At 42.7% G+C, this 14,165-nt stretch overlaps 1 protein-coding gene across 5 annotated transcripts in view; it reads right to left on the bottom strand.

Moving 5' to 3' along the window:
• Window positions 1-3,209: 3,209 nt before the first annotated feature.
• The window catches only part of SRGAP1 (SLIT-ROBO Rho GTPase activating protein 1), a 282,321-nt gene continuing 271,365 nt past the window's right edge, over window positions 3,210-14,165 (bottom strand). For 4 of the 5 annotated variants that reach the window (XM_042947053.1, XM_042947054.1, XM_042947055.1 and 1 more), the window contains 3 exons: window positions 12,916-13,050; window positions 12,439-12,778; window positions 5,576-8,505 (listed from right to left, as the gene is read on the bottom strand). In XM_042947053.1, the coding sequence (XP_042802987.1) occupies window positions 8,128-8,505; window positions 12,439-12,778; window positions 12,916-13,050 (853 nt within the window). In that variant the 3' untranslated portion in view covers window positions 5,576-8,127. Of the gene's footprint in view, window positions 5,478-5,575; window positions 8,506-12,438; window positions 12,779-12,915; window positions 13,051-14,165 lie in introns of those variants that run through there. The other variant, XR_006204927.1, reaches the window with a different exon arrangement.

Here is a 14,165-nt window from a genome sequence, read left to right as displayed (position 1 = left end):
GAGTAAAAGTGGGAACTTTTCACTCTGGAAGTGTGAGTGTGCACGTAACAAATACCCCGAAGAATGTAGGTCGAACCTATCATTTACCTGTTACATCGGCAAAGGGACACACGATGCTATTTTAAACTCGCATATCCTTTCATGTTGCTGGGAGTAGTGTGAACGTGTGCAGTCTTTCTGGCAGCATTTGTCATGAGTCTAAGGGAATGCTTACAACCTCTGGATCAATGCTTTCACCTTTTGGAGTCCATGCTAAATTTATGGTTCAAAAATGCAGACAATGACTGTGTATGGAGCTGCTCACTACAATGTAATATTCAACAGAAAAAATGAAACCTGCAAATAGGCTCACTCAATGATAAGAAAATGACGAAGTACATCACGGTATGTTCATATGTTAGAAAATTTTACAGCCATTAAGAAAAATCACATTCGCTGACACTTCTAATGTGAACTGACGTGAGGGAGAAAAACCCAACAGGGGTACACAAGTATATATAGAATATGAATTCAACTGTGCTAAAAATAGGCATCGTTCAAGATTAGAAGATAATGTGTTAAATGTCACTGTGGATTATTTCTTTGGGAAACTGAGGCATGGGTCGCTGATTTGATGAGGTCCAATAAGTGAGTTTGAATTAGGACAAGATAACAATTTTGTCTTACTTAAAATTTCTTTCCCTCTTCAAACGCATCTGCTGATATTCAGTTACTAATGCAATAATCATCTTTGGCTCAAAGACCACACCTTCTGTTACAAATCCTGATCATGTTGCCTTTTTTTTTTTTAAATGGATGTAGTCCATCAAAGGACTAGAACCCCAGATCTCATTTTCTAGTTAGTATCACATCGTTGTACAATTTCAAATATGCCATGAGACTATCGATGACGCTTTCCTCTCCTCTAGCTTATAGACACGACCATCCACTTTTATTTAGAGGGACATGATTCGTACGCAAGATATTCCCTGGGTATGTCAAAGACAAAAGATTAACACGATGCATTATCGCTGAGAGGGTAATTCATCGATAGTCCTCACGTTAGCCGAACACCCAAGCAGCAAAAGAAAGGCATTCACCCCCAGGGGCACACCCGATAGAGAGCTGATGAATATGAAGAATGCGCCTGCTAGCCACCAGAATTAGATTGCAAATATCCTAGAGCTGGAGACGTTGTGGATCATGTCATAACTTCCTTCAAGATACTAACGTTGAACAAAGCATGTTGTTTCAGGACTCCAGGAGGAGTGCTCACTTGTGCTCTCTTTCTCATACATACATACACGCACACGGACATTTTGATATCCAGCCTTGTCCCAGATCTCCAGCTTCTTTTGTTGAAGACTAACCTTGATGAAATGACTGTTTTAATAAAAGGCAAGCTTTCTACTAGGTAGAAACACGTGAACGTCACTATGATTATTTCAAAGGTATATTGACCATATTTCCCCAAAGCCAAATGGAGACATATGGCCAGTAAAATGGAACTTGCCAATGGAATTTGTCATTGTTTTTGGCTTTCCAGGACTTTTTTTTTTTGGCACTTTAGATCATGGTTAGGGAATTTTCCACATTAGGAATCCCAACTACCTAAGGCAAAAGCCAGAAAATGTCCTTTTTCTGCCTTGCTAATATTCTTACAGGGTGCTGGCTTATGAACAGTGGGAGTTGACAACCAGGCGCAGCCACATTTTGGGACTCTAATTCTGGAGTGAGGGACGTGAGGAGGCAGGCGGACATGGAGAGGGTTGTGGCAGGTGGAGGCCTTTGGATCCGAGGGTGATGCAGGATAATGGGGTCTCTCCTGGAATAATCCTATAGTCTGATTTGCCCATTCATTCCTGTGGGGAAGCCTCTAAATCCAACTCTGGTCCTAAAATGGTTCTACCTGCTTTTGGGTAGGCCCTTCCAGTCAAGGGCTTAGTTCAACATCATTCCACAATGTTGTGGGACAATATTTCCTTTAACAGGTGGCTTTCCCCCTATTCATTTGTCCATGTTGAAAAAAAATTTTTTTTTTAATATTTTTGAGAGAGAGACAGAGACAGAGTGTGAGCGGGGGAGGGGCAGAGAGAGAGGGAGACACAGAATCTGAAGCAGGCTCCAGGCTCTGAACTGTCAGTACAGAGCACGATGCGGGGCTCAAACTCACAAACCACAAGATCATGACCTGAGCCGATGTCAGACCCTTAACTGAGCCACCCAGGCGCCCCTCATTTTTTCTGCCCATGTTTAAAGATTTCTGCATCCAACACCCAAAGTTTAATCAGGAAATATACAAGAAATACTGAGCAAATTCATGAAATAGAATTCAATACACCAGTCAAAATGGAAGAAACCAGTTATATGTAACAACATGGACAACTCTCACAAACATTTCAACAGAAGGAACCAGGCACAAAGTGTGTATACTATGAGGCCATTTATAGAAAGTTAAAACTACAGGCCAAAGCAAACCATGGTGTTATTCATGAAGATATTACACTGGAGAGGCACAAGCCTGGCCAGATCTCCTGGGTAGGCAGTGGATACTGGAGATCTTGATCTCGGTAGGTGGTAGATGCAGGAGAGTATTACTCTGTGCAAACTCTTACACTAATGACTTGTGCGCTTTTCTGTATTTTATACTCCAATAAAATCTTTTTTTCCCCTTGATTTATGTGTCATTAAAAAAAATTCCCCATCTCTTACCAATATTCAATCCTGTACATTGCGAATGATTTTGTAAAACTCTTTATTATGTACTGATAGACCTCAAGAGTTAGTTTAAAAAAAAAAAAAAGTTTGAAGGAAAAAAATACCAGCACGTGGGGCATTCTAAACAGAATCTCTACCTAAGGATTGCATTTCAGGATATTCGAATGAAACCAAAGATCGCCTTGACAAGGTCTACTATGCCAAAGAACCCTCTTCCAGGGAAAGGTTTCAATCTGGCTAGTGTTTAAGAGGCTTGCTTGCTCTCCCGTAATCCCCTTTCCTTACTGCACAGGGGTCTCCAAGCCATCCTCTGAAAAACTCTGGCTTCATGATCAAGGCCCTGTCCACGAAGTCTCATTTCCAAGTTCACAAATAAAAATGCAAGTGAGACAGAAACATTAAAAAAAAAAAAAAAAATTAGTTTCCCACCATTTAATGCAACTCAGCTCTCCAGGGGGCTAACAGTGATTAGAAAAAGAAAGGAAAGGAATGAAAACACCACGGAGAATCACTGAGAAGACAAAGGCAGCCAGAACTATCTTATTTATTATAAAGATACACCATGAAGAACAGACCTGACTGTATATTGAAGCCTGGAATGGTACATGCCAAAATGTACAGTACTATACATAAAAGTGCATTGTCACAACAGATTAACAAAACATTTCTTTTCTTCCAGAACTGTAAAAGCATCCCCCCAAATTTCCGCCTCAGAGCCGAGAAACTGTAACGGAGGCAGCACAGATCACAGGTGACATGTGGGCTGCAGCAGCTAGAGAGACAGCGGGAGGGAGGACACAGGGACACTGCGGACGGGAAAGGCACAGTCACGGCTACCAGCAAAACGAGACAGTCTGATGACGGACAAGGATGCAAGACGGACGATACTGAGCACCGAGGCACAGGACGGGACACAGAGAAGCAGGGAGAGCGTGGAGGAAGTTTCCGCTCAGATAGGTAGTAGGAATTGGGGCACGGGGGCCAGGAGCAGGAGTGGAAGGGTGGAGGGGGCGCTCGACGGGGCGGTAGGAATTGGGGCAGGGAGGCCAGATGCAAGAGTGGAGGGGTGGATGGGGTGACAGTAAAAAGCAAGGCTAAAACTCCTCTAAAATAGAAAGGCACTTTCACATGTACATACTACAGATGTACATTGACACGATTAGTAACAGTCACAAGCAGGAAGCTACCAGTACTGCAATTGATCAAACCGACAGGAAAGGACAATACTGATTTAATTACGTGGGCAGGAGTTACCCTTAATTCCGTAGGTAAATTTTAGCAGTCTCTCCTGTTACACAGCCACTTACTATACTTTAAACATCTATAATAACCATCACACTACACACTGAACTTGGATGAATGCTCTAAAGGGGGCATTCACAAATGCACGGTTTATATATTTTCTTTTACTAAACAGTTTCTAAGATAAGCATTATGGAACCCAGTACAATTATTTAAACATACAAAAGTCCCTATGTAATTTAAAGATACAGGTACCCATCTCGATTATACCACATAGACTATTTTTTTTAAAGAAAGTATACTAGGGTAAGTGAAATCTCAATTTCCAGTTTGTTTTACTGATCTGAATAAAGGGGTGCCAAAGTCACCCTGCACCAAGCCTGACACCTCAGCCCAGCTGGAGGTTTGGTTTTCAGCTCAGGTGACTGTCTGGAGTAGGGAGCTCTATTGTACACACGGATGAGCCTTTGCATCTAAGTTGCTCCGGGACCGTGGCCTCAGCGATGGGCAACTCAGAGCAAGGCTCATCCGAGTGCTTTTCCCGCTTTTACGGTGTCTCACTACTGTGGTCAGGACGAGAATGAATGCGATCCCAAATCTGAAGTCTTCTAAATCCTCAATAGACCTATGGGCTCTTTTTTTTTTTTTTTTGAGTTTTTAAATTCCAGTTGCTTAACATACAGTGTGGGCTTTTTGAATTTTAGAGGCTGTACTTATCACATTAAAGTTTCTTCATTTTGTAGACCTCGTGTCATTCCCAAATGCTGGGGAGACCACAATCCTTCCCACTCTTATCTTTTCCTTAAATTATAAGCCCTTTTTGGGAATGGCAAGAGTACAAAGAAAACTCGGTTAATACAATGTGACCCGTTTGCTCTACATCCGCTGAGAGCTATTCATGCTTCCTGCAGTAGATTAAGTGGGAGCCTGCTCTAAATTATTCTATGCATGGCTCAAGGGGCACCAAAGTCAGATCATGTTGTGTGAAAACGTGCAAAACGGTTGACTGATAGCGTTGACCCTGAACATGAATACAGAGCTCTGCAAAGGGCCACTGGACTGGTTCAAATAATTTACAGAACACGCATCAGAAAATGTGTATGGAGTACCTTTTCTCTCTCTTATCAATCAGTCCTTTCCCAATACCCCTGACCCAAACCAAAAGGTCAACTTGTAAGCCTACTTAGTGAGTTCTATGGATGGGACATGAACAGAGTTATATCAGCTGTGAATATATATTCTTGCGTAAGTGGAGCCTGATCATCTTTGTAGAACCATCGTCTGCCCATCATCAAAATGACCCCCTTGCCAAACTGTGCACGAAGAACAATATGATCCTTGAAACCGGGGGCATAACATCTCAAGGATTCTTCCTTTCCTCCCCACCCTTTGCATGCTTCCTCCTCCCCACTAGATGTGTGGCTATAGAGAAGGCCATGCACTAGGCGAATGCACCAGAAGCTTTTAATGAGCTTTCAGGGTGTTATTTTGGATCCTCTGTGAAGTGGCCACCTTGTCTTCTCCCTGGAATCTGAAGACTTTTACCAAAACAAAGAAAGAATAGGTGAATCCTTATTCCCTGTGAGGTCATGTCCTTCTATGGGAATTGGAACAAATAAAAAAGACTGGAAAAAAAAAAAAAAAAAAAAAAAAAAGAAAGACCTCAAGGTGTCACAGGGGTATAGGGAGAAGAGAGAGAGATGGGTAAGGCAGTGATGGGGGAGCATTAGAAATTTCCTGCAAGAAGGCACAGCCTCTGAGGCCCCAGAGCAGCCACCTAAGGGAGCAGAGTCCTAATTTGGTGGTTGGAAAGGCAACCCTCATTTCATCAGCGGTGTAAACACTGAAGAGGGGAGAGTCTGGGCAGGACTGCCAGGGAGAAATCCGAAGACATGAACTTGTAGGAGTAAGATCTAAGTTAAAACTTGTAGAAGACACCCCTCTGCCTTTTTGAAACCCTCTGTTTACATCTTACTCTTGCACCATAGATGGAAAAACCGTTTTTAACAATCCTTTTCATTTCAATTTCTAAAAGATTTAAAGTCTCCTCCTCCATTACTTCCGCCTTTATTCTCGGCTTCTGTTTCCCCATCTAGCAGCAGAGAACTAGAAACCCAAGTGGACTCTGGAAAGAACTGGGAGGTTATTCAGCAAGGTTTCAATTTCCTAGGAATTTGGGAAGATTGTTTAAAAGGGTGAGTGCTACTCAGAGCTCAATCCTGGCTGAGTCTCCATGGTGTCTAAAGTTGATGAAGGGCCACTAAAGCTCAAGGGAAATGGCAGGGGGGGGTAGAGAAGATGCTGGACTGGGCATCGTTTTCACAATGGGCAAAGTGGATGCTTCAGAAACCTCAAAGATTTAAAAGCTTACCATACCTGGATACTTGGAAAAAAAATCTCGATTCAATCCATCTGTGAAGTTAGGCCACTGGCTGGCAATCAGAAGTGTGACTTTGAAAGGTAACCCTATGGCATTAATTTAATCTCTCTCTGCATTACAATGATTAGACTGGCAAACTGAGGGAGAGATCCCAGGAATGATCTTGATTTTTTAGTACAGATCCTCATTCTTTCCTGCCTGAGGCATTCACCAGCGGGCTAACAGATTCAAGTCCATACTGTGCAACTCTTAGGTGGGCAGGCAAATGGCTTCCAGTTTGAAACCAAAGCTAGAAGGAAATCAATGGTGGTCGAGAGGGGTTAGTTCTGGGCCACCCATTTATCTAAAAAAAAAAAAAATTCTCTTTATCATTAAGTTCAAGGTCAGAGCAGAAAACATGCTCATAGGTTTACACACGATATAAGCTGCTGCTGGCAGGAGTGGTGATTTGTACCTTAGTAAAAACAACTGAATTCAAAGCAACCTTTTTAAGACAGTGGGAAAACACAGAGAAAATGGTTTCTGTGCCAGGATGTCAGAGAAAGAGGGTACCTTACGGAGCTCACCTGACTATCTGGGTTATGTTGAGACCACCTGAAAAGAAAAGAAAAAAGTCATGGTTCCAGGGTGCAAAATTGGAAGGAACTCCTCCTGGAACCATGTGACCCCCCCACCCCCCCACCTTGGCCAGCATGGCTCTTATTACTCCAGTACCACAGCCAGTTCTTGGTTGGCTCAAAGAGGCCAATGGGAGAGGAGAGCTAGGGAGTCACCTTAGGATCGTCAAGCCTCTGTATCGGGTTTAAAGGAACCGAGGTCATTTAGTCGGGAGAGAAGGCTGAGCGAACCAAGGACTTGTGTGCTGCCCGCGTTCTCCATTTCCACAGGAGAACACAGGGGTTTAGGGGAGCTGGAAGTATTTTCTAGGCAGTTTGTAACAGACCTCTGAAGGAACTTGTGGAGGAGTGTAACCAGGAAGTCTTTACAGTTAGACCGTTCTAGTCCTTTGTGAATGCAGGGGACGGACCTGGAAGTCTTCGGGGGCCTGACCAGGCTTGAGGAAGGAGTCACCTCGATAGCTCTGGAGGATTAGCTTTCCCCTTTTCTAGGTTCTGTTCAAGAAGTAACTGCAGAGGGTCCGACCCCTTCCTCTGAGCTTTTAATCCGGACCCAGGGAAGTGACTCGTATGAAAGAGGCAACCATGCAACTCATTCAGGCAGTGGGCTGAGAGTCCCACTGGGCACGTCCCACCGTGACAACTGACAACTGCAAGCCTGGGCATGAGTGGGACCTCGTCCCGCTGCACGGACTCAGAGGTACTCGCTGTCAGCTACCCAACAATGCCGTTACCACTTTCCAGCCATTCCCCCCAAGCGCCACAGACCAACACTGGTTATACTCCACGGCCTGGGACTCAGACGCTTGTGCCTTTGGATCCAGACATTTCCGACTCACCCAGGCTACACTAAACCTGAAGCGCCGAACGACGCGGAGAGCAGAGTGGTGTGGCCTTCGTGACAAATGGTGCAGCATTGGATTTTCAAGTAAATCTAAGTGTTTCTATTGTCTTTAAAATGACATATGTCCAGTTACTAAGAAAAAAGGAAGAAAATTACAAAATACAAATGCCCGTGTTAATTTAGCTAGTCTCCGACATTACATTCAAGAACATAGAAAAGCCAAAAATCTCCAGTTATAAGCACAAAACTAAGGAAAGTTAAAGATCACTGACTTTTGTCAATGATCCGTTTTTTGTTTTGTTTTGTTTCTTAAATCACCGCCCCATAGGACCTTGCTCATCTGGAGTTTACATCGTGCAAGACTTGTCTGTTGGACCTTGGGAAGGTGGGGCCGGTCCCACGGTAGGGTTTGTTTTTGGAAGAACGGCAGGTTTTGGCCGAAGGGCTGGGGGCTTTAGCTGCACACCCATCCTGGGTGCCACCATAGGCTTGAAAGTACTCATTGTGTCGCTGGAGGAGCTCGTGCTGCGTCGGATCTGAGGCTCGGAGCTCCTGAAGGCAACGTTGTGCAAAGGGCTGAGAGACTCTGTGGACGTGGCGGGGGTGGGCGCGTTCTTCACTTGTTCCAAGGTGTCCAGCACCACATCGGGGGCGTGCTTTGCGGTACTCTGTCTCTCCAGTTCTCGGAGTTCGTTCAAAGCAGTGTTCATCGTCTCTTCAATATCCTGTTGACAAATCACCAGAGAGGCAGAACAGACTGATAAATTCGTACTAATGTATAGAAGCACACACACTTCAGCTCAAAGCAGACAGGCCAGCAAAAGCAATCGTGTGTTAAGTTCACAGTCTGTGGAATGTGTATGCATGATGATGGCATCTCACACGACTGTTTAGGCTCTGCATGTTCAGGAGACCAAGATGCCAGGGTGCCTGCAGCCGTATATCAGACATCTGCCGTTCTAAGGTGCTAGGTAGCCTTCTGGTGATTTCCACCTTACGTGCTGATTATACAGAATTCTATTCCAGCTTATGGCAAAAGACAGCTTCAATTAGACACTGCTACAGTTTCTCAAGAAATAAATGGGAATGGGATTGAAAAGCAGGCTTCTTTCATTGATTTAACAAATAATTTTGCGCACTTACTATGTACTTGGCTAATTCCTAGCAGTTCTTCAAAATTCAGTTTAGGCTTTCCCCTGATGCTCCTGTCCGATGGTCTCACTGGAAGAGGTCCCGCCCTGCAGGAGGGCATTTTTGTGATATGGGGTGTGTGTGTGTGTGTGTGTCTTTGTGTGTGTTCAAATGTCACAATAAAGGGGTGGCATTATTGGCACTTGGTGGGCAGAGGTCGTGTATACTAGATATCTTGCAGTGTCCTGGATAGTTTATATGCAATGAATTATCCCGCATCTTGTTTGCCGTTTTTTTTTGGTTTTTGTTTTTCTTAAATTTGAAAGAGAGAGGATGAGCAGGGGAGAGGGGCGGGGCGAGAGAGAGAGAGAATCCTAAGAAGGCTCCACGATCAGCATGGAGCCCGACGCGGGGCTCGATCCCACAACCCTGGGATCGTGACCTGAGCTGAAATCAAGAGTTGGACACTCAATCAACTGGGCCACCCAGGCACCCCTTCTTCAACTTTTGAATGTCCTTCAGACATTCATGTAGGTGAAAATTCTGTTTACGATAACCTGAGCCCAGGCCCTGTCTCTTACATCAATATGCATTTTTAAAATGTTTATTTATTTATTTTGAGGCGGAGAGAAGGAGTGCAAGCTAGGGAGACAGAGAGAATCCCAAGCAGGCTCCACCGTTGTTAGTACAGAGCCCAATGCGGGGCTCGATCCCGTGACCTGTGAGATCATGACCTGAGCCAAAATCAAGAGTTGGATGTTAACCTCCTGAGCCTCCCAGGTGCCCTGATCAAAACACATTTTTAATTGTTGTATTTATATGAGATTTACATGGATTATATATGTAGATGAAAGCACCTTACTATGTCCATTGTTTTCCAGTGTAGTCAAGCATTAAGTGAAATACATTTAATTGTTTTAATCTTTATTTCCTTGTTTTTTTTATATTATATTTAGAGCTTCATATGTTTTTTTCAAATTAGGTATATCATCTATCAATGTATTTCAGATGGTAAAGAGGGAATTACAAAATATATGTTTCAAAAAAGTAGACTGTGCTCCACTGATGGATGAATAGAGAAGCAAAATGTGGTATATACGTCAATGGAATATCATTCAGCCTTAAAGAAGAAGGACATCTTGCCACACGGTACGATACGGATAACGCTTGAGGACGTTGTTAAGTGAAATAAGAGGCCAGTCACAAAAAGACAAATACTGCCTGATTCATTTATATGAGGTAGTCCCCCACTCATAGAAGCAGAAAGTGGAATGGCGGTGGCCAGAGGTTGAGGGGGAGGGGAGAGAGGAGAGTTGTTCTTCAGTGGGTATAGGTTTTCAGGTTTCCAAGATGAAAAAGTTCTGGAGATCTGTTTCATAAAATGTGAATATAGTTTACTGAACTCTAGAGTTAGAAATGGTTAAGATGGACAATTTTACATCATGTGATTTTTTGTATACGCAAACCCCAAAGGCAGAATGTTGTGTGAGACAGACAGGGTGAAGAACCACTGCCCTAGTCTGACTGACATGTCTATTCTCTACTCTCCCAGGGCTTTTTTTTGTTTGCTTAATTTTTTAATGTTTATTTATTTTTGAGAGAGAGAGAGAGAGAGAGAGAGAAACTGAAGCAGGCTCCAGGCTCTGAGTTGTCAGCACAGAGCCCAATGCGGGGCTCAAACTCACGAACCGAGAGATCAGTTGGACACTCAACCGACTGAGTCACCCAGGCGCCCCTCCCAGGGCTTCTTTCGCTCACCTGGAGCATAACCCTTACGGCGCTGCGTAATGGTAATTGATTTTCATACCCATCTCCCTCACAGGCTTGTCAGCACCTTTGGAAAGCAGCTGGCTATTGATTTAACGTTGCTTCATAAAGCCTAGCACAGGACCTGGCGCACAGTAAGTGCTCATAAAGGTTTGCTTAACGAATAAACCAAGATACAGTGACCACATATGGATATTGTCGTTTTAAAACAAGCCCCATCAGGGACTGCACTGATTTGTTTAATAAGAGAATCTGCATGTTTTTGGTATGAACGCCATGATGGCGGGCTTACTTGTTCTCATGGGAAAATCTGAAGATGAGATGGAAAGAGAAATAAAGGACACAGCTGGAGGCCATTTTGTGAGGATGACATCACTTTCCAAGTGATTATTTTCATATGTGATTTCTATTTGATGCTAAACATATGGATTTTTTTTTTTTTTTACACAAGTATTTGCCCCAGAGAGATTGCAGAGAGCCTGGTTTATCTGTTGAGTTCTGTTTTGATGATTTACAATAAAAGGATTTCTTGGTTCTAGAAGCAAAAGGGTTAAATAGATGTTGTTATGCCTTCCCACCCCCAAGCTCCTAACTCCCTACATCCTGTTTCACCTGCTTATTATAAGCAGTGAAGTTACAGATTTCTCAAATCGTTAAACTCAGCTGTAATCAAATATCGCTGGTTCTGTATAGATCTCAACGGGCCCTGTATGGTACTTCAAACAGAGGAAAACCAAAAGGTCAAGTCTTTTTGATTTTTACTGAGAAACTGTTGTAGATTTAAAATTGGTTTAATTTTTAAAAAACACATTAAACCCCTCACAATCTAATTTACATCCAAAATTTTCTTTAGTTAGGACAGTGAAAATAGCTTGGAAATTTGTCCCATCAGTGCAGGTCTCCTTGGATACTCTTTATTAAAAATAATCCATTTTAAATACTTCCCCATGTTTGTTTCATTTTTTTCTCATTCACTCTCTTTTTTGATTAATTTAGTTCGCCTTTAAGCTTCAGATAGATAGAAGATGCTTTAGATTAAAATGGCAAACCCTGAATCTATTCACCTCTTTTGTCATTGGTGTTAACCATATTTTCTGATGGCCTATGCTGGGGGAAAAAAAACACTAGAGGAAAAATGGCAGAATGATGGAAAAGCCATTAATTTTGTTTCACCCTCACTCTGTCAATTCTAATCATTAAAAAAAACTACAAAGTCCTCTGTACTAACTGTTGAGAAGTAAACAATGACATAGGATTCAGACTTGATGTTCTTCAAACAGCTAACCATTATTTCTCCATTTATTTATTGACTAATCCATTGTTTGTCTTAAGTTGAAAGGGTCATATTTATCATACACTAACATTTATTTATTTCTGGGCTCTCCATTCTTTCTATCAATTTGTCTATTTTATTATCTTTGGCACGCATTCAGGATCCAGTAGGGCCGGTCCTTCTTCATTATTATTCTTTTCCAGACTTTTCTAACTATTTAGCAATGATATGTTTAAATGCCATGGGTCCTACATTTCTGCCATGTTTCTATTTAAATCAATATGAACCTGATCACCTGGGTCCTTCCAGTAACAAATGGTTCTTCTAAAGAGACCCTTAGTCCAGGCTTTAAAGAAGGAGCTCATTTCTTTTGTTTTCTTTAGCTGGTTCTGTACAAAACAACATGGCTACAAAAAGGAAATCCTGCACACCTCCTTCATCATACTCCAGGTACACAGCATGCACCATTCCATTAAATGCATCCTACCTGAGCGATCGTCTCTGGGTCCAATGGCTTATGGTCATTGAAGCCTGTGTATTGCCCTGATGATGTGGACCTTCTAATAGGAGGACTGTCGATCTTCTTGAGGGAGTCGTGTCGGCTGATATTGGTCAAGCTCCCATGGCCGGGCCGGCGTCTCCTCTCAGGACTGTCATTGTTGAGGCCACGGTTCTGCAGCAGGCCCCGGGGGTGACTGCCCAAGTTTGGGGACCCCAGGTCAACGGAGGAGTTGGAAAGAGGATGTGGGGGGTGGAGGGGACAATGGCCATCACTGGTCCTGCCAGGACGCCTTACTGGAGGGGGTGGCTCTCCTCTTTTTCTCTGCCTAGACATACACAAAAAGAGAGAGAAAATAGGAGAGCTTATCACACTGGGTAATACCACAAAGCTGCGGGTCCTGTGGCTGCTCAAAGTCCTTGGAAAAGTGGAGGTTCAGCAGCTTGATGATCAGATTCCACCTACCTGGCTAAATAGCTGTCCGGGTGACGGTCTGTTGGGGAGTTCATGTCCTTGGATGAAGACTTGTCTTCAGTGACTGGCCCACTGCTGGCCTCACTGTCAGCTTTCTGGCTCAGAGTGTCTGAAAACGTATCATCCCTGAAACAATGAGAAGCAAGAGTGAGGGTCTTTTGCTAGATGAATGGGAACAAAAAAATAAGTGATGGGATTTACGTATTATAAGTCTTTCTTACCAACACGACTTTTTCATTATAAAAATAATACAGTTTCATTGGTAAACTGGAAGATTCAGATATACAAAAAAGAGCAGTATCACAATCACCCATAATAGGATGCAACAACCAGACACAACTACTGCTAGAACTTTAGAAAATATCCTTCTATACTTTTTATCTATGCCTGGGTACATATCTATGATGTCTGCATATATATGTATGGTATTTATACTATAGTTACTTATATGTTTATGTGGCTTAGATATATATCACTGCATGTATGTATAAAATGCACATAATATTTCTTGGATTCTGAGACACATTTTAACATCTCTAAAATTAGGTTGAATGATTTAATCATAATATGCATTTCATGTGGTATATTTCTCTTTCCCTTGAAAAACTGCTCTTAAATTGCTCTTAAATAATATATTCACAAAATAGGAATGTACGTACAATTTTGCAACCTGTTTCTTTTACTTAATAGGTTATAAGCATCTTCTCATCTCTTTAAATATTTTTAAATTATAGCAATATTAAGGGGTGCCTGGGTGGCTCAGGTGGTTAAGCATCTGACTCTGGATTTTAGTTCAGGTCATGAACTCATGGTTTGTGAGTTCAAGCCTTGCACTACTGGGCTCTGTGCAGAGCCTGCTTGGCTCTCTCTCCCTCTCTTTCTGTCCCCCACCCCCAAAATAAATAAATAAACCTCCCAAAAAATTATAGCAGGGGTGCAGCGGTGGCTCAGTTGGGCAGCTCAGGTCATGATCTCATGGTTCCCAAGATCAAGCCCCATGTCAGGCTCTGTGCTGACAGCCTGAAGCCCGCTTGGGATTCTCTCCCTCTGTCTCTGCCTCTCCTCAGCTTGCACTCTTTCTCTTTCCTCTTTCAAAATAAATAAATAAACATTAAAAAAATTACAGCAATATTGAAAAAAAAAAAAGAAGAAGAAGGCTGGAGATGATTCTCTTTAGACTTTATTTACGTCAGTATCTTCCCTCTGGGGAATCTGAATTGAAACAGTGGTCAGACAGCAAG

The sequence above is a fragment of the Panthera leo genome, chromosome B4 (genome assembly GCF_018350215.1).
Source record: "Panthera leo isolate Ple1 chromosome B4, P.leo_Ple1_pat1.1, whole genome shotgun sequence".
Classification (NCBI taxonomy): domain Eukaryota; kingdom Metazoa; phylum Chordata; class Mammalia; order Carnivora; family Felidae; genus Panthera; species Panthera leo.
This window is presented reverse-complemented; position numbering and strand designations above follow the sequence as displayed.